This window comes from Saccopteryx leptura, chromosome 4 (genome assembly GCF_036850995.1).
Source record: "Saccopteryx leptura isolate mSacLep1 chromosome 4, mSacLep1_pri_phased_curated, whole genome shotgun sequence".
Classification (NCBI taxonomy): domain Eukaryota; kingdom Metazoa; phylum Chordata; class Mammalia; order Chiroptera; family Emballonuridae; genus Saccopteryx; species Saccopteryx leptura.
The window spans coordinates 214,228,505-214,251,004 of NC_089506.1; the positions used below are offsets into that span (position 1 = coordinate 214,228,505).

The following is a 22,500-nucleotide window of genomic DNA, read 5'->3' on the forward strand; positions in this document are numbered from 1 at the left end:
TGACCGGGCAAGCCTGGAGTTTCGAACCTGCGACTTCAGCATTCCAGGTCAACACTTTATCCACTATGCTAGCGCAGGTCAACCACATTACCCTGTAAGATTTCAGCCAGGTTATTGTGTGTATTAATAGTTTGAAGAACAAGTACTTAACTTGTATTTAAGAAACTAGAAGGAAATAGACACAACACCCAGTAAATTACGAAACTTCAAGTAAATGGTTTTTTTCATCACAAAAGATAGTTCCTAAAAGATGCCCATAAAGTTTGAAACAGAGATGATGAAAACATGAAGGTGTGGATGAGGGAGAGGGCCCAGCCGGAGGGAGCTGCAGACCTCAGCCCTCTCCCACCCGTCAGCCTTCACTGCCCTGGTCCACACGGTGCTCTCACGGTGCCGGCACCTGTGCTCACCTGGCATCCTCGGGGCCAGGGGCCGAAAGACCTCTTGTCACCTGAACGAGGGAGTCCTGCCCCTGTACTGTCTAGGCCATGTGTGAGGTCTCAGCCTGGCCCCAGAAACTGTTTAGATATCAAGGGAAATGCTTCATGGAGTCCGACTCGGGCCTGCCCTGGTGTGGTGGGAATGACTGCCCCATGTAATTGAGCTGCTTTTATTATCGGTGACGAATAAGATCAAGGTGGCCGGACTGCCTTTTTCTGCGGGCTCCCTCTGTCAGGTTGGATGGCGGTGTCAGTTTTCCTTTCGCAGTCTGACTCTTGAGTGCTGCCTGGCATTGCTCAGCTGGGTTTGTCTGTCATTGTCCCCGTCCCCGTCTGGATGGCCTGTCTGCATATATGGACCTGAAGTGTATTCAGTGTTCTTGTGGTCGGGCTTGCGGCCAGAGCTTGCTTCCAGATCACATGTTCTGTCTGGGCCGTGTAGCCAGTGCCAGGCCACTCCCGGTGAGAGTTCACTCTTAGCTGGGATTCCATTCTGGGCTGGCCCCTTTCAGCTGCCTTTCCAATCAGATTCAGCTGCTCGGAGGCACTGTCAGTTGTTTTTAGAAGAGAAAACAATGATGTTTCCCTCATTAATCACCAGTTCTGACATTCACCGTACATACATAGAGAAAAGTGCACTGTTGTGCAACTGGAGCATGGTTGTCAAGGGAACATACACCTCACATGTTACCGCCCAAAATATCTGCCAACTTCTAACCCCTGGAACCTGTGCATGGGACCTCACATGGAAATACGGTCTTCTCAAACATGATCAAGTTAGGATGACGTCAGACCGGCATAGTGTGACACCAGGGACAAGTGTCCTCGTAAGTAGAGGGAAATTTGGTTAGACGCATAGGGAGGAGGCCAGGTGACGACGGAAGCAGAGGTTAGAGCAGGGGTTGGGAACCTCTTTGGCTGAGAGAGCCATGAATGCCACATATTTTAAAATGTAATTCCATGAGAGCCATACAATATGTTTAACACTAAATACAAGTAAATGTGTGCATTTTATGTAAGACCAACACTTTTAAAGTACAATAAGTCTCTGAATTCTTTTTTTTTTTTTTTTTACAGAGACAGAGTGAGTCAGAGAGAGGGATAGACAGACAGGAACAGATAGAGATGAGAGGCATCAATCATTAGTTTTTCATTGCGCGTTGCAACACCTTAGTTGTTCATTGATTGCTTTCTCATATGTGCCTTGACCACGGGCCTTCAGCAGACTGAGTAACCCCTTGCTGGAGCCAGCGACCTTGGGTTCAAGCTGGTGGGCTTTCTTTTTGCTCAAACCAGATGAGCCCGCGCTCAAGCTGGCTACCTCAGGGTCTCGAACCCGGGTCCTCTGCATCCTAGTCCGACGCTCTTATCCACTGCGCCACCGCCTGGTCAGGCTGAATTCTTTTTAATAACGTTGTTATGCTGTTGCTAACCAATGATGAATAAAGTACTTCTTACCATTAATGCGACTTCTGGTGCTGCATGGTTTTGCTGATGGCTTTGTAGTCTGGTTGATACGTGGTGAGGTTAAGCTTCATGCAGGCATTGAAACTTCCATCCGTTAAACGTGATCATAGGTTGGTCTTAACGTGCTATAGATGTGAGAAAGACTGCTCCCATGCATATGTAGAGCCAAACATTGTCAGTATAGCAATACCGACACGCTGCAGTGTATGGTTTGTGACAGGAAGCGCGTTCCAAGTTTTGACAATCAGCTGGTATGCGGGTTGAAGTTTTTTCATTTCTCCCCACTTGTGTTTGCTCGCCAACTCTGCTTGCTGTCATGCAAGTCTTTCCAAATCTTCATTCAGTGATTTGAACTTATTCACCCATATGTCTGAGGCTTTCAGGTCAGCAGCTTGTAGCTCAAATCTCTGACAGAGACATCGGGGATGTAACTCAGGGCGCTGTCCACTGCACACTCGTGTGGATGGGTGATGAACTTAAAAAGACGAGTGCGCTCACGAAATTTTCCAAAGCATACTTTGAATGACTGTAGGAGATTAGATGTGAAGCCCGCTAACTGCTGGAGATCAAGATGTTGAGCAGGGTCACTTGCTGTGCGTGCATGTCTAAACTCTCCCAGTTTTTCAAAGTGTAGTAAACAACCTGTTTTAATGCCAGTGATGAAGAGTTCCAGCTTGTTGTCAAATGCAAACACTGCTTGTTGAAGGGATAAGACTGTATTTCCAACGCCTTGCATTTTCACATTGAGCTGGTTCAGATGTTAAGTCATGTCCACGAGATAGAACTTCAGGAGCCAGGCAGTGTTAGCTAACTCAGGATGCTTGATGCTTTTCATTTCAAGAAAAGTCCAGATTTCGCTCAGACAAGCCGCAAAACATCTGAGCACCTTCCCTCTTGACAACCAACACACATTGCTGTGCAGAAGCAGACCAGGATAATTATTCCCAACTTCATCCAGCAATGTTTTAAACTGGCGATCATTTAAAGCTCGGGCAACAATAAAGTTGACCACCCAAATGACCAGCGACATCACCTCACCAAGCTGGTCGCCACACATCTGAGCACAAAGTGCCTCCTGATGTAGGATGCAGTGAAAACTTAGGATGAGTCTCTTTTCATGTTCACGAAGAAACGCTTCGAATCCTCTGTTTTTCCCTACCATGCACAGAGCACCATCAGTACACACCGAAATAAGTTTATCCATTGGTAGATTTTTTTTCTTTAGCAAACTCAGTGAAAGACTTGAATAAATCCTCCCCTCTTGTTATCTTTTTCATAGGCAAAACAGCAAGACTTTCCTCACCGTAGTGTGTCACTGACAGCATACTTTGCAATCACACTGAACTGGAATAAATGGCTTACGTCTGTTGACTCATCCAAAGCGAGAGAAAAGAATGGTGCTGCATTTATGTCCTTCACTTGTGTTGCCTCAGTTTGATTTGCCATTGTGAACAGTTCTTGCCGACAGAGGCATGTCTTTTTTTTTTTTTTTTTTGTATATTTCTAAAGCTGGAAACGGGGAGAGACAGTCAGACAGACTCCCGCATGCGCCCGACCGGGATCCACCCGGCACGCCCACCAGGGGGCAATGCTCTGCCCCTCCGGGGCGTCGCTCTGCTGCCACCAGAGCCATTCTAGCGCCTGGGGCAGAGGCCAAGTAGCCATCCCCAGCGCCCGGGCCATCTTTGCTCCAATGGAGCCTTGGCTGCGGGAGGGGAAGAGAGAGACAGAAAGGAAAGGGGGGGGTGGAGAAGCAAATGGGCGCTTCTCCTATGTGCCCTGGCCGGGAATCGAACCCGAGTCCCCTGCACGCCAGGCTGATGCTCTACCGCTGAGCCAACCGGCCAGGGCCAGAGGCATGTCTTTTATTCATTTGATTATCTTGTCTTTATCCGAAAAGTCGTCAAAAAGTTCATTGGCAACATCAAGCATGAATGTTTTGGCATACTCTCCATCTTTGAATGGCTTTCCGCTTCTCACAATTGCTAAAGGACCAGCAAAGCTAGCCGAATTCCAGTCACCTTGTTGGGTCCAAACACGGAGTTGCTACTGACTAGCTTGCACTCTGCACAGTAGCTCTTGACATGCTTTCTTCCTGCTGTCCCCTGCTGGATATTTCGATGCAAATGTAGTATGGCGTGTGTCAAAGTGCCACTTTATATTTGACCGTTTCATTGATGCAAATTTTTTTTTTTTGTATTTTTCTGAAGTTGGAAATGGGGAGACAGTCAGACAGACTCCCGCATGTGCCCTACCGGGATGCACCTGGCATGCCCACCAGGGGGCGATGCTCTGCTCATCTGGGGTGTCGCTCTGTTGCAACCAGAGCCATTCTAGTGCCTGAGGCAGAGGCCACAGAGCCATCCTCAGCACCCAGGCCAACTTTGCTCCAATGGAGCCTTGGCTGCGGGAGGGGAAGAGAGAGAGAGGAAGGAGAGGGGGAGGGGTGGAGAAGCAGATGGGCGCTTCTCCTGTGTGCCCTAGCCAGGAATCGAACCCGGGACTCCTGCACGCCAGGCCAACGCTCTACCACTGAGCCAACCAACCAGGGCTTATCGATACAATTTTATCATTGCATATTAGACATACTGCAGAACCTGCTCTCTCCACAAAGACGAATTCCTTTGTCCATTCCTGCTGAAAAGTACAATATTCCTCATCTTTTTTTCTTTGTCATCTTCTTCGTCAAAAGGGTTTCTGCAATTAGCTAGCTGACTATTTGATTAAAAGGAGGGTAGTTTACTTCCTGACCTCAAAACGACTCATGTACGTTATGCATTATCCAATAAAAATTCGGTGTTGTCCTGGAGGACAGCTGTGATTGGCTCCAGCCACCTGCAACCATGAACATGAGCAGTAGGAAATGAATGGATTGTAATACATGAGAATGTTTTATATTTTTAACATTTTTTTTTTGTATTTTTCCGAAGCTGGAAACGGGGAGAGACAGACAGACTCCCGCATGCGCCTGACCGGGATCCACCCGGCACGCCCACCAGGGGGCAATGCTCTGCCCCTCCGGGGCGTCGCTCTGCCGCAACCAGAGCCACTCTAGCGCCTGGGGCAGAGGCCAAGGAGCCATCCCCAGCGCCTGGGCCATCTTTGCTCCAATGAAGCCTTGGCTGCGGGAGGGGAAGAGAGAGACAGAGAGGAAGGAGAAGGGGGGGGTGGAGAAGCAAATGGGCGCTTCTCCTATGTGCCCTGGCCGGGAATCGAACCCGGGTCCCCTGCACGCCAGGCCGATGCTCTACCGCTGAGCCAACCGGCCAGGGCCGTTATTTTTTTTTTATTATTAAAGATTTGTCTGCAAGCTAGATGCAGCCATCAAAAGAGCCACATCTATACCAAAAAAAAAAAAAAAAAAAGAGCCACATCTGGCTCGTGAGCCATAGGATCCCAATCCCTGGGTTAGAGTAATATGGCCCAAAGTCAAGGAATGGTAAGACAGCCAGCACCTATCAGAAGCTAGAAGAGGCAGGAAGGAGCCTCCTCGCGACCCTTGAGAGGTAGTGCCGTGTGCTGGCACGAATTTGGACTTCTGGCCTCCAGAGCTGGGAAAGAGAAGTTTCCCTTGATTTAAGGCCCCCAATCTGTTGTAATTGTTCACAGCAGTCCCAGGAGATTTAGGCAACTCCCCTCAATCAGCCAGTGCCCCCTGAGCCCCCTTGTGTTCCTCACTTTTCCCGTTTCCCCCACAAGTAGCCACTTGTAGCACAGGTTGTTTTCACCCAACTGTAAACTTGCTGTAGTGGAGTCCCAGTTCACTCTTTGGCTGGACTCCCTCTGGGGGCTGTTGCTGAGTGTGCAGCAGGATTTGTTCCTGTCGTGGCTGCGTGTTTTCCCCCTGCATGTGGGGCTGTCAGGTGAAAGGCTGGACGCCCATCTGCATTTGCTTTGCAGAACAACGACGAGTCCTATTTGAGTTCAGGTATGTTCCTTGCGATGTTTGGGACATACTTATACTAAAATGTGATTCGTTGTTTCTGAAATGAAACAAGGAAATGAAAATGGAACTGATCTCTGTTATTTGTTTCCTAGTCAGGCCTCTGCCATGTCCCAACAGTAGGCATAAGAGAAATTGTCCTCCTTGTCTGTCCTCCGTTTGACCCATACCCTTAGTCCCGGAGTGTGGCCTCACTTCAGAGGGGAGGGTTCAGGTTCTGAGGGCACTCCTGCCCCGGGAGAGGAGGCACCTCAGACTACGTTTTTGGAGAGCTGACCTGGAGGCCTGTGACAGGTCCCACCTTGGCAGAACCACTTGGTCTCATGATGGGGGGAAATGGTGAGGGGGACAGGAAGGCTCTTGGAGGAGGTACCCTGGCATGCCTGTTGTTCTTGGCCTGGGGAGTGGGCCACGGGGGCACCAGCATGGTTGCCTGAAGCCCTGGGTTCTGGCGGCTGGCAGGTTACTAATCTCTGAAGTACTCTGGAACAAGGGAGGGCAGGGCCCCTGGGTTAGGGGTGTACTGGGCTTCCCAATATGAAGCTGGACTTCCTGGTGACGGGCTGTAGGTGGTAGGGGCAGACCTGGGTGCTGCGCTGGCCCTCCTGTCCTCCTGCACACAGCAGGTGTGGGTTGTGCTCCCCAAACAGGACCAGATGATGCCAGGGTATCTGGAGGGGGGTGATGCTTAGTACAGCTTGGCCCTTGGCTAAACACCCTGTGATTTTTCTTCTCTTCCAGTCGCCCCACTCAGCATCTTTCCAAATTGGACAGATGAGCAACATGGAGGTGGACGATGAACTTCTGGACCCAGTGAGTGGGAGTCATTCCCATTTATCCCCAGTAAGGACGAGACCTGCTTTGTGTATTGCAGCCTAGCTGGGGCCAGGCAGTAAATTCCAAACCAGAGGACGGCAGATGTAGGGAAGGCCGTGCAGGGCTCTGGAAGAGACATGGGCCATTCTGCTCAGAGCCTGAGACAGATGTGGGCAGTTCTCTGCATGGCTCAGGGACAGATGTGGGCAGGATCATCAGAGCTCGGACAGAGACAATAAAGAGCAGACAGTGGAGCCCCCCAGACCCCCAGAGCCTGGATGACCAGGGAAGGCCATTCTGAGGGGCCATGTTTCCTAAAGCCAAGCCAGATGAACAGAAACGGGAAGTGTGTGACAGGTGTGGAACACTGATTGAATGTGTTGTGTGTAGGTGCAGGTGGGGGAGGGTGCTGTGGCTGGGAGAGGGGCCCCAGGTAGACTGGAGGATGGCCCTGGAGACAGGGCAGGCATCTGAGGTTGAATGTCCCTGGACGGCTATATCCTCTACTGTCCCTGTGTCAGGGCTGGGCTGTCACCAGCTGCCAGGGGATCATTTACTGAGCTCTCCCCCCCCCCCCCCCAGACTTGGGCTTGACTTCCCCCTCAGGTATCTCATTGTCCTGATTTTCATTTCCCTGATGGCCAGTGGTGTTGAGCATCTTTCGTGTGCTGATGGCCGTTTGTATGTCTTTGGAGAAATATATCAGATACATGATTTGCAGAAACTTCTTCCTGTTCTGTGGGTGTCTTCTCACTTTCTGACGGGCTGGTGAAGCACAAAAACTTTTACTTTTGATGAAGTCCAGTTTATCTATTTTATTTTGTTGTCATACTTAAGAAACCATTGTCTAGTCCAAGGTCATAAAGATTTACTCCTGTTTTCTTCTAAGGATTCTATAATTTTAGATCTTGATCCATTTTTCACTAATTTTATTTATGGTCTCAGATAAGGGTCCAAGTTCATTGTTTTGCATTGGACGTCCAGTTTTCCCAGCACCATTTTGTGAAAAGACTATACTCTCCCTACTGAATTGCCTAGGCATTCTTGTCTAAAGTCGGTTGGTCATAAATGTAAGGGTTTAGTTCCTGACTTGCACTTGTCTGCCGTTAATCTGTGTCTGTCAGAGCCAGTGTCATGTTCGTAGCGACCGTAGCTTTGTCGTCAGTTTGGAAGTCAGGAAGTTTGTGTCCTCCAACTTGGCTCTTCTCCTTCAGGGTCCTTCTGGCTCTTTGTGACTCCGTGTGTTTTCCATATTGATTGTAGGATCAGCGTGTCAACTTCTTCAACAATGCCCACTGAAATTTAGACAGATTGTGTTGAATCTTAATATTAAGTCTTTTGATGAATACAAGATATCTTCCCATTTATTTTATTTAATTGTTTGTTTGTTTAGTTATTTATTTTTAAGTGAGAGGAGGGGAGGTAGACAGACTGCTGCATGTACCCTGACTGGGAGCCACCTGGTCAACCCCTCTGGGGCTGATGCTCAAATCAGCCAAGCTGTTTTTAGTGCCTGAGGCTGTCACTAGGACCAACCGAGTTATCCTCACTGCTTGGGGCCAACGCTCAAACTGATCAAGAAGGGGGAGAGGAAAAGGAAAAGAAACAGATGGTCGCTTCTTTGTGTGCCCTGACCGGGTATTGAACCTGGGACATCCATTCACTGGGCTGATGCTCTCTCCACTGAGCCAACCAGCCAGGGCCCCTATTTATTTAGTTCTTTAGTTCCTTACTTCCAACAATATTCTGTAGTTTTTAGGATACAAATCTTAATGTTTTTGTTAAACGTATCTTAGGAATAAATTTTATTATATATGTTTTATTTTTCTTGCTGTTGTAAATATATGTGTGTTTTTTTTTAATTTATTGATTGATTTTAGGGAGAGAGAGAAACAGAACCATCAATCTGTTCCTGTATGTACCCTGACCAGGGATCCAACTTCTGTGTATCAGAATGGCACTCTAACCAACTGAGCTATCTGGTCAGGGCGATATAGTTATTTTCTTTTTTTTTTTTGCATTTTTCTGAAGTTGGAAATGGGGAGGCAGTCAGACAGACTCCTGCATGCGCCCGACCGGGATCTACCTGGCACGCCCACCAGGGGGCGGTACTCTGCCCATCTGGGGCGTTGCTCTGCCGCAATCAGAGCCATTCTAGCGCCTGAGGCAGAGGCCACAGAGCCATCCTCAGCGCCCAGGCAAACTTTTGCTCCAATGGAGCCTTGGCTGTGGGAGGGGAAGAGAGAGACAGAGAGGAAGGAGAGGGGGAGGGGTGGAGAAGCAGATGGACGCTTCTCCTGTGTGCCCTGGCCGGGAATCGAACCTGGGACTCCTGCATGCCAGGCCAACACTCTGTCACTGAGCTAACTGGCCAGGGCCAATATAGTTATTTTCTTAATTTCATTTTGGACCGTTCATTGCCAGTGCATAGAAATATATTTGGGCCCTGGCTGGCTCACTCAGCAGTGGAATGTCAACCTGGTGTGTGGGTGTCCCCACCCCAGCACCTTATGTGTTCACCAACCCAGGTCTCCAAACCCCTTCACTTAGGGTATTTATGGAGGTTCTATCACACAGGCTGATTTACGTCACTGGTCGTTGGTGATTAGCTCAGTCTCTAGCCACTGCCCCTCCGTGGAGGTCAGGACTGAAAATTGAGCCCTCTAATCACACATTGGTCTCTCTGGCGACCAGCCCCTATCCTGAAACCTAGGAGACCCCAATCCCTCTTCATCTCATTAGCTCACAAAAGACACTACCCAGGGATGCCCTGGATTTTAGAAGCCTGGTGCCAGGAACTGGTACAAAAACCAATACTGTATTCTCCATTGTACCCTAGACTCATGGTAATATTCAGCTGTTAAACCACCCTTGCGTTCCTGATGTGTTGCAGGATCCAAACTCACTGGCATCTTGTTGAGAACTTGTGTCTGTGTTCATAGGGGTGTGCGTCTGTGATGAGTTCCCTTTCTGTGGCGTCCATGTCTAGCTGTGGGGTCAGGAGAGGAGTGGCCACGTGCTTCGTCCTCTCATTCGTGCTTCGTTCTTCAGTGTGCTGGGTTCTCAGTGTACGACTCTACCTCTTCCTTTGTAGGAGATGGACCCCCCGCACCCTTTCCCCAAGGAGATCCCGCACAATGAGAAGCTCCTGTCTCTCAAGTATGAGGTGGGCCTCCGCCCTGGGTGCCCCCGCCCCATACAGCCCAGGCACTTCACCCCCTCTCCAGCCTCACCCCCGCCTGCTGCCCGACGTGAGCCTGGGACATCAGGGTCAGTCACTGTGTTGTTTGTGCCATCCTGGTCTGCAGAGCTTGGACTATGACAACAGTGAGAACCAGCTGTTCCTGGAGGAGGAGAGGCGCATCAACCACACGGTGAGTCTGGGCCCGGCAGCCTGGACGCCGCCCGGGTGGCCCAAGGGCTGGGCTGGTGCTGCCCTCCCACCTGGGGGTGGGATGTGTCTCTCCCATCTCCCTTTTGTCCTCAGTCCTTGTGCTGAGGTTCCAGTTTTGTTCCAAAATGGGAGACACCCAACACCTGGTACAGGAAAGAGTATGTGTGTCATGTCCAGATACCACAAAGAAGGCTGTTCTTAGAGATGTCAGCTGCAGTGGCCAGAATGTCAACAACTGATCGCAGATTAATTGGGAAGGTCCGCATACACGTCCCACCCCAGTGCTCTGTTGTCTCTGAGATGTTGACCAGAGGCTGCCATCATGGACTTGGGGATGTGGAATCCAGCACACTGTGGATGGTTGTGGCCTACAGAATTCTGGGGCAGTCTGTCATCAGAGCAGCCTGTGGCTCATGTCTTGCCACTGCACCCACCTCTGACTGGTGCCTCCCCACAGGCCTTCCGGACAGTGGAGATCAAGCGCTGGGTCATTTGTGCCATGATAGGGATCCTCACGGGGCTCGTGGCCTGCTTCATTGACATCATGGTGGAGAAATTGGCTGGCCTGAAATACAAGGTCGTCAAGGACAGTATCCTTGTCTGAGGTGCCCAGCATAGACGGAGTGGAGCTCAGAGCAGAGGGTAGGGTCCCACGAGTGGCCATGTGGCCCAGAGTGGGCCCAACAGGAGACATCTGTAGGCCTGGGTATTTGCCTTCCAACTGGGAGATGTGGGACTAGGCAGAAGCGAAGTGCATCTCTTTTTGGGCTGTGGAATGTCTCGGATGTGAGTTAGGGCATGGCCCCTCCCCCCCTCCCCCGTGCTCAGGGGCATGCTCATACCAGAGGTGTGGAGGGCTATGGTGCTTCAGATGGTGGAACCAATAGTCATCCTTGATGAGCCCAGATATCGACAAGTTCACAGAGAAAGGGGGCCTGTCCTTCTCCCTCCTGCTGTGGGCCACGTTGAACTCGGCGTTCGTGCTGGTCGGTTCCACAATTGTTGCCTTCGTAGAGGTATGGTTATGAGGGAGACCTATTTGGTGGGAGCTCCTCTGGCTCACCTACTGCAGCTTCTGCCGGTGAGGTTTATGTGGCCACACTGGTGCAGATGCTAAACAGTCCACTGAGAACAGAAAATGTACCATGGCCTCCTCACCCCCCAACCCCCATGGTGCTGCCCCTCGCCCACCCACACAGGCTGGAGCCTGCCCCATGCCCACCCCATACAGCGAGGGCCATAGGGGGAGCACATAGCTCATGTGTAGGGAGGGGGTCCCCACAACATGCAGGGCCTCAGGAGCTGGGCTGACCCAACCCAAGGATCCAGGTAGAAGAGACCACCACCCAGAAGGATCAGATTCTCTTAGGGGGTCTTTTGTTTCCAGAACTTCTCTCAGAAGCCCTTCCTATGGCTGCCTCTTTCTTTGCCCTTCCTTTGTCATGAGGTGTTGAAAGGGGAAGAAGCATCCAGAAGTTTCTGTCTGGAGTGCAGTGCAGTGCTCCCCCCAGGGGTTTTAAGGAACTCCAGTTCCTCTTAGATAGTACATGATGTGTGCCTTCCATCTATCCTAGAACATCCCCACCCTGCCCCTGTCCCCCTGGGGGGCACTGGCCCCTTCCATCTCCACTCCCAACTCCTCCCACATCCCACAGCATTTGCACCTCTCAGTGGCTGTTCTGCATCTGGGTTGGGGAGCAGTGAGAAGCCCCTTCCCCAAGCAGCTGTCCGATCCAGCCCCGTGTGGCCCCTCCCCCTGTCCTGAGCACCACGAGGCTGAGTCTCCCTGGGCCTGCTGGCTACATCAATTCACTCAGCTTGGCCAGCTCCATGTTTATTTCCTCTCCTTCCAGCCAGTCGCTGCTGGCAGCGGGATCCCGCAAATCAAGTGCTTCCTCAACGGGGTGAAGATACCCCACGTGGTCCGGCTTAAGGTGAGGAGGTGAACCCTTGGCCAAAAGCATGGTGCTCATCATGGGGATTCTTTGCTGGGTTAGAAGCCTTTCGTTTGTCCACGGGCAACTCCCAAATTCACCCAGACCAGTTTTGTATGCTGCTGACAAGCATGTGTACAGATGTGCTGGCAGAATTTTTTTTTTTAGTGAGAGAGAAAGGCAGGAAGAGAGAGAGATGAGAAGCATCAGCTCTCGTGGTTTGCATCTCGTGGTTGCATCCCTGGGTAGTGTCTTTTGTGAGCTAATGAGATGAAGAGGGATTGGGGTCTCCTAGGTTTCAGGATAGGGGCTGGTCGCCAGAGAGACCAATGTGTGATTAGAAGGCTCAATTTTCAGTCCTGACCTCCACGGAGGGGCAGTGGCTAGAGACTGAGCTAATTGATTGCTTCTCATATGTGCCTTTACTGGGTGAGGGGGGAGCTCCAGCCAAGCCAGTGACCATGGGGTCATGTCAATGAGCCTGTTCTCAAGCTGGCGACCTTGGGGTTTTGAACCTGGGACTTCAGCGTCCCAGGTCAGCACTCTATCCACTGTGCCACTATTGGTCAGGCATGAACATTTTAAATAACAAAAATGCTTAAATGGTGTATGTGCTGTGATCGCAGCTGTGTGGGAGATGTTTGTTCAGTGTTATACGGTGGTTAATATTCCAGAGTGAGATTGCCTGTGTTGGAGTGGGAGACTTGCAAGCATTTTCCATTTGTCAAAATTTTTCTTAGAATTAATTATACATAATATTTTTGATGACACACTGACTCTGCAGGGGGTGGGAAGCCAGGCTTCCTCCCGTGGCCATTTCCAGTGTTTTGGTCTGCATGCCACAGCCTGGGATTTGCTGATGCTTTTCTCCTGTCCCTGTCTGGGGAGCAGATGACCCTGGGGGCCTGGAGTCCTGCAGCCCAGGAGCGTGGCGGGTGGTGGACAGACTTGGACAGAGTGACATCAAGGGGAGTGTTGTGCTGGCCTCCCTGAGTGCCCTCTTTGTCACTCGTGGGTATTGGGTTGTTGACGTTATTCGTATCACTTTGTGTGCAGTGCTGTGGCTCAGATTCTCGGACTGTGTATGGCCTTTAATCAGAGACGTGACACATTTCCTTTGTGTTCCAGACCCTGGTGATCAAAGTGTCCGGTGTGATCTTGTCTGTAGTGGGAGGACTGGCTGTGGGAAAGGTAATGGAGCCTGAGGGGCAGTGCTTTGACCTGAGTCCCTGCACACTCCGTCTCTGAACTCGCCTGATGCGGGCTGTCCTGTGCTTTCCAGGAGGGGCCTATGATCCACTCGGGCTCCGTGATTGCTGCTGGGGTTTCCCAGGGGAGGTCAACATCGCTGAAGCGAGATTTCAAGGTGAGTCCTCTCCTGATGAAGATGTTGATGATGAGGGTGACTGTGAATGTGAATGTCCCTTGGAGAGTGGGGTCCCTTCTTCTCTGTGCAGGTATGCCCTGCTAGGGCTGTCCTTGACATCGATTCTGGGGGTCTCCGCCACACCCTGTCCTGGGCGGCTCTCTGGAGTTTGCTGAAAACCAGTTTCTGCAGAAATTTGAGTAGCTATGAATAGCTTCTCTCAAAGGATGGTACAGCCTCGAAAAAGGTCAGGAATAACATGCTTACAGGTTAAGATGTTTAATTTTAATCCTCTATGGGATAAATTATTTTCATGACTAAAAAAATTTATGTAACATGAAATCAGTAAATACCAACCTAGAAATACAAATTAATGAATTCATCAGTTTCGGTGGTTTTACTATAACAAATATGTTTTGTAACTTGGAAGTTTATAACATTTGCAGTTGTGTGTATTAAAGCTTAAGTATGGAATTCTATGGAACAGTTCGTGTTTGGTGTTGAAGATGCATATATGTTGCATTTCGAACATTTTATTTTTGGAAACCCTGTGCACCCTGGCTTTTTGCAGCGTCCCCTCTTATCCAGAAATATTGGCCAATACACTAGTTCATCTGTTCTCAAGTCTTTCATTGAAAGTGTTGCATTTGGTCTCCTTTTCTTCTCTAATTGTTTATCTACAGAAGTTGAAATAGGACATCCTCTTTTCCTACTAATTCCTTTTTGCTCTTGACATAAACAAGATGTAGTATCAATTTTCAGTTTCAACAAAGTATATTGATGCTTACAGCTTATAGTGTGCAGTCAACAATCTTTCTTATATAGCAGCCAAGCATTCACTACCATTATATCTAGTAGATGAAACAGTATATGATGGTACCATTTCTTTCTTTCTTTATTTTTTGAGAGAGACAGAAAGAGGGACACACACGCAGGAAGGGAAAAAGATGAGAAGCATCAATTCTTTGTGGCGGCACCTTAGTTCATTGATTGCTTTCTCATATGTGCCTTGACCGGGGAGCTACAGCAGACTGAGTGACCCCTTGCTCAAGCCAGCGACCATGGGGTCATGTCTGTGATCCCATGCTCAAGCCAGTGACCCCGTGCCCTGTGAGCCTGTGCTCAAGCCAGCGATCTTGGGGTTTTGAACCTGGGTCCTCCGCATTCCAGTTCGACGCTCTATCCACTGAGCCACTGCCTGGTCAGGCTGTGGTACCATTTCTTTTGACTGAACGGTGTCAGTGAATTGGTGTCAGTGAATCAACCAAGTCTACTCCACCCATGTGGTGGTTGTGTATTTGTACTTTTGTATTTGTATTTTATGCCTCTGATAGATAAAACTAAAAAGGAAAGAATACGAGCAGTATTGCAGATACACTGAACCCTAACATTATAGCTCACTATGAAAATCACAAAGTTGTATCATGAAAATAATAACAAAATGAATGTTGAAATGCAAGTAAGAGATTATTGATATACAAACCAAGAGCTATTAGGTGGCTCTCTCTCTTTTTTTTTTTTCTGAAGCTTGAAACGGGGAGGCAGTCAGTCTCCCGCATGCGCCCAACTGGGATCCACCTGGCACGCCCACCAGGGGGCAATGCTCTGCCCCTCCGGGGCGTCGCTCTGTTGTGACCAGAGCCACTCTAGCACCTGAGGCAGAGGCCATTGAGCCATCCCCAGTGTCCGGGCCATCTTTGCTCCAATGGAGCCTTGGCTGTGGGAGGGGAAGAGAGAGACTGAGAGGAAGGAGAGGGGGAGGGGTAGAGAAGCAGATGGGCGCTTCTCCTGTGTGCCCTGGCCGGGAATCGAACCCGGGACTTCCGCACGCCAGGCCAACGCTCTACCACTGAGCCAACCAGCCAGGGCCTAGGTGACTCCTTCTTGTTTACCAAACACCAATAGAAGAAAAATTGACAATTGCAAAAGATGGTTCCTGTGGCCTCTATCAGCAGACAACCTGCAAAAGCACTTACTTTGATATTTCAAGTTACAGTTGATAACTGCTACCAAGAATGTTATTGGTTACTAAGAAGAAATTATGTAACAACATGTATACGCCACCTTGTGGTAAAAAATTAAATAAATTAATAAAATATCAATATATTAGTATGTGACTTGAAAGTTACACTGGCCCATAGAGGGTTGTGATATACTTTAGAATAATTTTGTCATACACAAGTTTAGAGATAGTTAACCTTTATACAGCGCAAAGTCTTTTTTTTTTTTTTAAAGATTTTATTGATTTTAGAGGATAGAGAAAAAAGGGGAAAGGGAGGAGCGGGAACAGCAACTTGTGGTATTTGCTTCTCCTGTGCGCCTTGACCAGGCAAACCTGGGGTTTCAAACCAGTGACCTCAGCACTCCAGATTGACGCTTTCTCCACTGTGCTACCACAGGTCAGGCCAGAACAGACTTTTTTTTTTTATTTTTTAGTGAGAGAAGGGGAGGCAGAGACAGACTCCCGCATGTACCCCAACCAATATCCACCCGGCACGTCCACTAGGTGGCGATGCTCTGTCCATTTGGGGCTTTTGCTTCATTGCAACTGGAGCCATTTTCTAGCACCTGAGGCGGAGGCCATGGAGTCATTGTCAGCGCCCGGGGCCAACTCGCTCCAATTGAGCCTTGGCTGGAGGAGGGAAGGAGGAGAGAGAGAGAATCGAGAGGGGAAGAGGGTGGAGAAGCAGGCGCTTCTCCTGTGTGCCTTGGCTGGGAATTGAACCCTGGACATCCACATGCCAGGCCAACACTCTACCACTGAGCCAACTGGCCAGGGCTGCCAGAACAGAGACATAATTGAGAACACACTTATTTTTCACTTAATCAGTTTTCATTAGGTCTTTTGGTGGAGTTTTCAGGTCTTTAATGTATCTGTTGCACAGATCAGAAAGTTTTCATTCTGTTGTGATGGAATCTTTGTTATTTTCTCATGGTGGTTGGTGCGCGAGGAAGCTTTATTTTGCTACTTCCTTGGCTCTGCAGGCTTTGTGAATCTAGTGGTTGCTGAGTTGACTGGAGACTCCCTTCCTTTCCTTACCTCCCCCCACCTCTTCCCTCCTTTCCTAACCCTTCCTTGGGCCACTGTCTTGGTGGCCTCTAGCCAACCTTCTACCTTTCTGAGAAGTGTCCTTGGAGAAGCTGGCTAAGACCCTCTCCTTCTCTGTTCTGTTTCCGTTTCAGATCTTTGAGTACTTCCGTCGAGATACGGAAAAGCGGGACTTTGTCTCGGCAGGAGCTGCAGCCGGAGTGTCTGCTGCGTTTGGGGCCCCTGTGGGTGAGGAGGGGCCCTGCCTGGTCTGGCAAGTAGCTGCCCGTGTTAGGGAAACCAGACTCCTCCTGCTGAGTGGAGTGTGCAGACTTGAGTGCTGGGTGGTGGCGGCCATGTGGGCAGCCTCCCAAGAGGCTCCGTGGCTGCCTCTAATGTGGGCTTGGCGCCCTGGGGGCGGGGCCATGGCTTCCCTGTGCCTGGGTGAAAACTTCAGGGCTGGGCACTGCGTTCCAGGTGGGGTCCTCTTCAGCTTGGAGGAAGGTGCCTCCTTCTGGAACCAGTTCCTGACGTGGAGAATTGTAAGTACCCAAGGACAGCGCCTCTCCTTGGTCGGGCAATGCCTGCCTGTAACCTCTGTGGCTTCCGTGGTCACATGGACACCGCATTCTGGGCTCACGCTTTGATGCCCATACCTGAGGTTCCCACCAAGCCATGGTTGGGGCCCAGCTCTGTGCCTCACTTGACCCTCAGCTGTGGCCTCCTCCTGCCACCTGCCCTTCCCCTGTTGGTCGTGGTCACTGCTTCCACCCTGGTTTTCCTCCAGCTCCTCATCGGGAAGCCCCAGACCTCACATACCTCCTTCCTCTGCTCGGTTCTGGCTTGCCCTTGTACTCATCCAGAAAAGGCTAAGGCCCCACACTCAGCTGGCTTGCCCAGCCTTGAGGGCCTGGCCATTGAGGCTCCAGCCTCCTTCCTTTAGCCTTAGGAAGGGCTCCCGGGCCTCCTGAGTGACGGGAGGAGAGGCAGCTGCTGCTTCGCAGCCCCTCCCCAGCTCCGGGGTTCCTCCGGGTGCGCTGCTGTTCTGATGGCAGTCGTTTCTCTCTGTGCCCACAGTTCTTTGCTTCCATGATTTCCACCTTCACTCTGAACTTCGTCCTAAGCATTTACCATGGAAACATCTGGGACCTGTCCAGCCCGGGCCTCATCAATTTTGGAAGATTTGACACGGAGGTAGCGTGACACATTGTCCTGCTCGATGTTTCTGCTTCTCACTGTGGGGCTGCGGCTGTTGACTCAACATTCAGCCTGAGGACTTGGGCTTTTGGGAAACTCCATCTCTTTGCTGTGAGGTTGAGCTCTTGTGCTCAAGGGGCCAGATGTGCTCTAGAGAAGCACACATCCAAGCTAGTGTGAATGTTGTTAGGATGCCCTGTTAGACAACCAGGGGGCACCTTCAGGGGTGTTCAGCCGTCCATAGATTGTTAGACAAAGACTTTGAGACCTGTGCGGCCTGGGGTGCTCATGCACCAGCTTATGGAGGGCAAGTAGGAGCAGGCCCACATCCCTAGGGAGGCCTGGACCATGTGCTTCAGTTGCTAGACACTGCAAGGGGGACCTTCTCCCAGGACATCCGCGCCCAGGGGTGCTGTGGAGCTCTTGGGTTGCTGGCACTAGACGTGATCCTAGAGCTCTCCCTCCTTCCCCCTTGACTCCTCCTTTGTCCAAAGCTCGGGCCGTCCCCCTTCTCCTGTAGGTGGGTGCCTGGGTGAGGAGCAGGTGACAGCCTTATGAAGGTAAAGCCTCACAGGGCCTCTGAGCACCTCCCAGACGTGTTTCCTAGGGGACTTCCATAGCACTGCATGAAAGGACCAGAGGTTCCCCTGCATGTGGGCAGATTGAATGTAACGTCCAGGCCTCAGGGCTGGTGATGACACATTCCTCACAGAGCGTCCACTCTTCCTCTGCACAGACGATGGTGTACACGATCCACGAGATCCCCATCTTCATCGGCATGGGCGTGGTGGGTAAGCGCCATCCCGAGCAGGCACCAGCCTGCCTGGCCTCACCTTCCCCACTGCTTGAAACAGCGGCCAGTGGTTCCCAGCGGAAACAAGGCATGTGGTGGGGCCGGGGCCTGTGGGACTCCAGGCCTGGCCCCACTTTGGAGTATCTGGAGTGGGCTGCAGACCCCACCCCTTAGGGAAACCATGGTTTTACTTCTCCATTGGGAATCCATCTAAGAATAGACTGGGCCCTGGATAGCATTCATTACCCTGTGAAAACCTTTTTCCTGAGAGCAAGGCAAAGCCTTTCAGAAATGAGCCTGTCCATCAGGGTGCAGTGGTGGAGAATGGTTGTTTTCACAGACCATTCCCTCCTGTCCCCTCCTGTCCCCTCTGCTGCCTGGGCAGCTTCCACCCTTCTTCTGTGTCCTTTACAACGTAGCTCCTTCCTGGTCGTAGGTGGTGTTCTTGGGGCTGTGTTCAATGCCTTGAATTACTGGCTGACAATGTTTCGAATCAGGTGAGAAACCTGTTTGGTGGTCCCTTGGGCCTTTGAAACGGATTCATGGGCTGTGTGCCTGCAGGGCTACATGGAATGCCACCTGCTAGAGTGCATTCCTCTGCGATGGTTTGTGTGTGAAGGGGACAGACCAGCATGAGGCCTAAGGGACACAGGTGGAGTAAGGCTAGGGAAGGCCTGGCAAGAGGAGCACTGCCTGTGGACCCAGCGGCCTGGTCTGCCCTGAGCCATCTTGACCCTCGGCATAGTCAGCTGGCTCGGCTTCTTTTGCCACTAGGAGAGCTATTACTGGGGCTTTGGGGGAGGCGAGTTTTGGGCTTGGGGACGTACTTCCTCCTTGTCCTCTTGCACCAACTTAAAGACAGTTGAGGAGCATCCAGGAGATAATCTGAGGACGTGTAGCCACCTGGTGGTTTGATGATTAAACAACGTGCTGTGTCACCTTCTAATCAATGTTGTACCATCAGCTCTCAGTGAGCTGCAGTACAGGTTGCCATGGCAACTTCCCAGGTGTCAGGAGGCCTAGTCCATCCCAGTGTTTGCTCTAGGTACATCCACCGGCCCTGCCTCCAGGTGATTGAGGCCATGCTGGTGGCCGCCGTCACAGCCACTGTCGCCTTTGTGCTGATCTACTCATCCCGGGACTGCCAGCCCCTACAGGGCAGCTCTGTGTCCTATCCGCTCCAGGTAGGAGGTTGGGCCCAGCAGGCAGGGGGCAGGGCAGGCCCTCTGAGGAGAAGCCGGCATCCCCACTCCCAGCAGGAGGGCTGCTGAGAAGGCAGAGCTCTGGGATAGACACACCTGGGCCGAATAGGCTGGTGTGTCTTCAGAGAGGGTTAGGCAGCCCGTTGGGTGCCAGGAAAGCTGTTGTTCTGTCCGCCCGAGACCCCCCGAGTCTTCCTCCCCGAATGGCAGCCTGACAAGCACAAAGGAGGACTCCAGAAGTGGGGGTTGTGGGTGTGGACCCAGGAAACGCAGCCTGCTTCCCCTCCGAGCCAGCAGCCCAACCCCACCCTGCTGTGTGGTTGGCACGTGGTGCTGGCCAGGACTACCCCATCCCACTGGCCCGTCCTCTCTCCCAACCTTGCAGCTCTTCTGTGCAGATGGCGAGTACAACTCCATGGCTGCAGCCTTCTTCAACACCCCGGAGAAGAGCGTGGTCGGCCTTTTCCACGACCCCCCAGGTGCGTCCCCGTAACAGGTGCTGTTGATGCCCTTCCCCATGGGGCTCTGCCTTCTCTGGCCTGGTCTGCGACAACCCACAGACACTGGGCACAAAAGCCAGCATAGATGGTGTCAGATTTTTTAAATTGATTTTAGAAGGAGAGTGAAATACCGATTTTTTGCCCACTTATTTGGGCATTCATTGGTTGATTCTTGTGCGTGCCCTGCCCGGGGATCAAACCTTGGCATCTCAGGACAATGCTCTAAGCAGCTGAGCTGCCTGGCCAGGGCTCCAGTGTCAGATTTTCCGTTGTGCCACTCCATGGCATCATCTCACCGCTTAGACCCTGAGATTGTTTTCTGTCACAAGGTTTCCAGGACTTTTCTGATCCTCATGCCTCTGTGCATGTGATAGGAGTCCACAGAATTTAACAGAAAGGCATTTAAATGGGGGCGAGGCCAAGCCCTTTCTAAAAGCATTGAACAAAGCAGCAGTTGGCACCAGGCCTCCTAACCTGCTGGTGCAGGGTTGGCTTAGCATCTTCTTGTGTCTGGAAGTTACCTGTGTGGAATATGGCTGGTGACCTTTCCCCCCGACCCCAAGTCGTCTGTGCCAACTGTTTGCACACAGACCTCGATGGACACCTTCTCTAGGCCTCAGGTCACTGTCCTGCCAGCAGCATGGGGCCCCACTGCCCCTGGCTCCCCCTGCCCTAGGCAGGGCAACCATCCTCCCACCTTAGAGGACCCAGTCTCCAAACCCATGCTCTGGCCTCTGAAAATGCAGAGACCCTGGGGGATTGCCCGGGGGTGCTGGGGTCAGTATATGACCTGGAGGTGTTGACTGGGCAGCTGGGTGGGCAGCCCTCCTCAGGCACAAGTCTGCAAGGCAGGCCCTGGCGAGCCTCTCTTTACCAGGTTCTTACAACCCTGTGACCCTCGGCCTCTTCACCCTTGTCTACTTCTTCCTGGCGTGCTGGACCTACGGGCTGACGGTGTCTGCCGGCGTCTTCATCCCGTCCCTGCTCATCGGAGCCGCCTGGGGTCGGCTCTTTGGCATCTCGCTCTCCTATCTCACCGGGGCCGCGGTAAGTGGGGTCTCCGTGTACCAGGCACTCAGCTGGAAGGAAGTGGAGCCGTTCTGGTGCCTTCCCCTCGGGGCCACTGGGAACGAGAGCAGTGGGCTCCCAGTGCTGGTTGTCAGTGCGGCAGAGCCTCTGGTCATTTTACTTGACCTCAGTTTTCTGGCTGCTGCTGTTTGATAGGCACACGCCACTAATGTAGTCATCCCTGTGTGTGGTCCACGGACAGTGTCGGGGAGAGATGCTCCGTGGTTGTCAGTGAAAGAAGGTGGCATCGAAGGATTGGACACCCTAGGGTGGGCACCCAGGCTGCAGAAAGTGACGACTGGCTGTGTATGTGACAGGCACTCTCCCCTTTGCCACTCAGCCTCCCTGGCCTCCCTCTTCCCACCTGCCTCTGTGGGCAGCTTGGTTTTAATTTTACGTGGAGTCCCTTTTTTTAACTTAATTACTTAAGTTTAAGTTTTTTAAAAGCGAAACGGCAGTGGCAGGTGGGCCTCTCCCATCCTGTCCCATCACCCATTCCCCTGCAGACTCGGGACAGGTGTTCCTCGGGCCTTAGGTTTCCTTCCAGACACAGTGTTTTGTCTTTTCTTTAACTGCAACATGGCTCACGTACCGTAAGTTCACCCCTTTAAAAGTATAAATCAGCGATTCTTGAGTGTGTTCAGAGCGTGTAACCAGGGTTACCATGTAGGTTCAGGTCATTCTTACCAACCCGAAGAGAAATCTGTCCTCAGCAGCAGTCGCCTCCGTGCCCCTCTCGGCCCTTGGCAGCCACTGTCTGTGTTCTGTCCCGGTGGCCTTGCCTGTTCCGCCTGCTTTATGTAAGTGGGGTCGCACACCATGTGGCTGTGTCTGGCTTCTCACTGAGCAGGCCGTTTTCAGGGTTCGTCTGTGTTGTAGCACGTGTGGATTTTCACTCCCCTGCGTGGTGCACACACGGTGCTGGCCTCAGTCCCTGCGTGCGCCTGTAGCTCTTCTCAGTATGCAGAGGGTGTCTGTCCTCTTACCCCATGCTGCTGAGTTCTCCAGCCTTGCAGATGGCATGATTCGTTCAGGGCATCGCTGAATGGACCACTTTGGGCATTGCAGACTCTTGTTATTTCTGAGGAGATGAAGACTAAATTGCACATGTGTATGTAAACTCTCCTGTATGTGAAATTGCTGGGCCCAGGTGGCCTCTGGTAGAGTCATTGCATCTTGATGGGTTTGGGTCGGGGGTGCCACCCTACACCACCTCTACCTCTGTGTCATCCCTGCAGATCTGGGCTGACCCTGGCAAGTACGCCCTGATGGGAGCAGCTGCCCAACTGGGTGAGTCCTGTCTGCCACATGGGCACCCCAAGATTAGGAGGGGCAGGTGCCTCGTTGGAGCC

General features: G+C 51.5%; 1 protein-coding gene across 3 annotated transcripts in view; it reads left to right on the forward strand.

Moving 5' to 3' along the window:
- The window catches only part of CLCN7 (chloride voltage-gated channel 7), a 34,163-nt gene that overhangs the window by 6,700 nt on the left and 4,963 nt on the right, over window positions 1-22,500 (forward strand). For 2 of the 3 annotated variants that reach the window (XM_066382973.1, XM_066382974.1), the window contains exons 2-18: window positions 6,592-6,693; window positions 9,761-9,832; window positions 9,975-10,040; window positions 10,518-10,650; window positions 10,967-11,076; window positions 11,914-11,994; window positions 13,123-13,185; window positions 13,277-13,360; window positions 16,544-16,637; window positions 16,866-16,930; window positions 17,466-17,582; window positions 18,322-18,376; window positions 18,815-18,875; window positions 19,424-19,562; window positions 19,966-20,059; window positions 20,958-21,127; window positions 22,387-22,438. In XM_066382973.1, the coding sequence (XP_066239070.1) occupies window positions 6,592-6,693; window positions 9,761-9,832; window positions 9,975-10,040; window positions 10,518-10,650; window positions 10,967-11,076; window positions 11,914-11,994; window positions 13,123-13,185; window positions 13,277-13,360; window positions 16,544-16,637; window positions 16,866-16,930; window positions 17,466-17,582; window positions 18,322-18,376; window positions 18,815-18,875; window positions 19,424-19,562; window positions 19,966-20,059; window positions 20,958-21,127; window positions 22,387-22,438 (1,558 nt within the window). The remainder of the gene's footprint in view (window positions 1-6,591; window positions 6,694-9,760; window positions 9,833-9,974; window positions 10,041-10,517; window positions 10,651-10,966; window positions 11,077-11,913; window positions 11,995-13,122; window positions 13,186-13,276; window positions 13,361-16,543; window positions 16,638-16,865; window positions 16,931-17,465; window positions 17,583-18,321; window positions 18,377-18,814; window positions 18,876-19,423; window positions 19,563-19,965; window positions 20,060-20,957; window positions 21,128-22,386; window positions 22,439-22,500) is intronic. The other variant, XM_066382975.1, reaches the window with a different exon arrangement.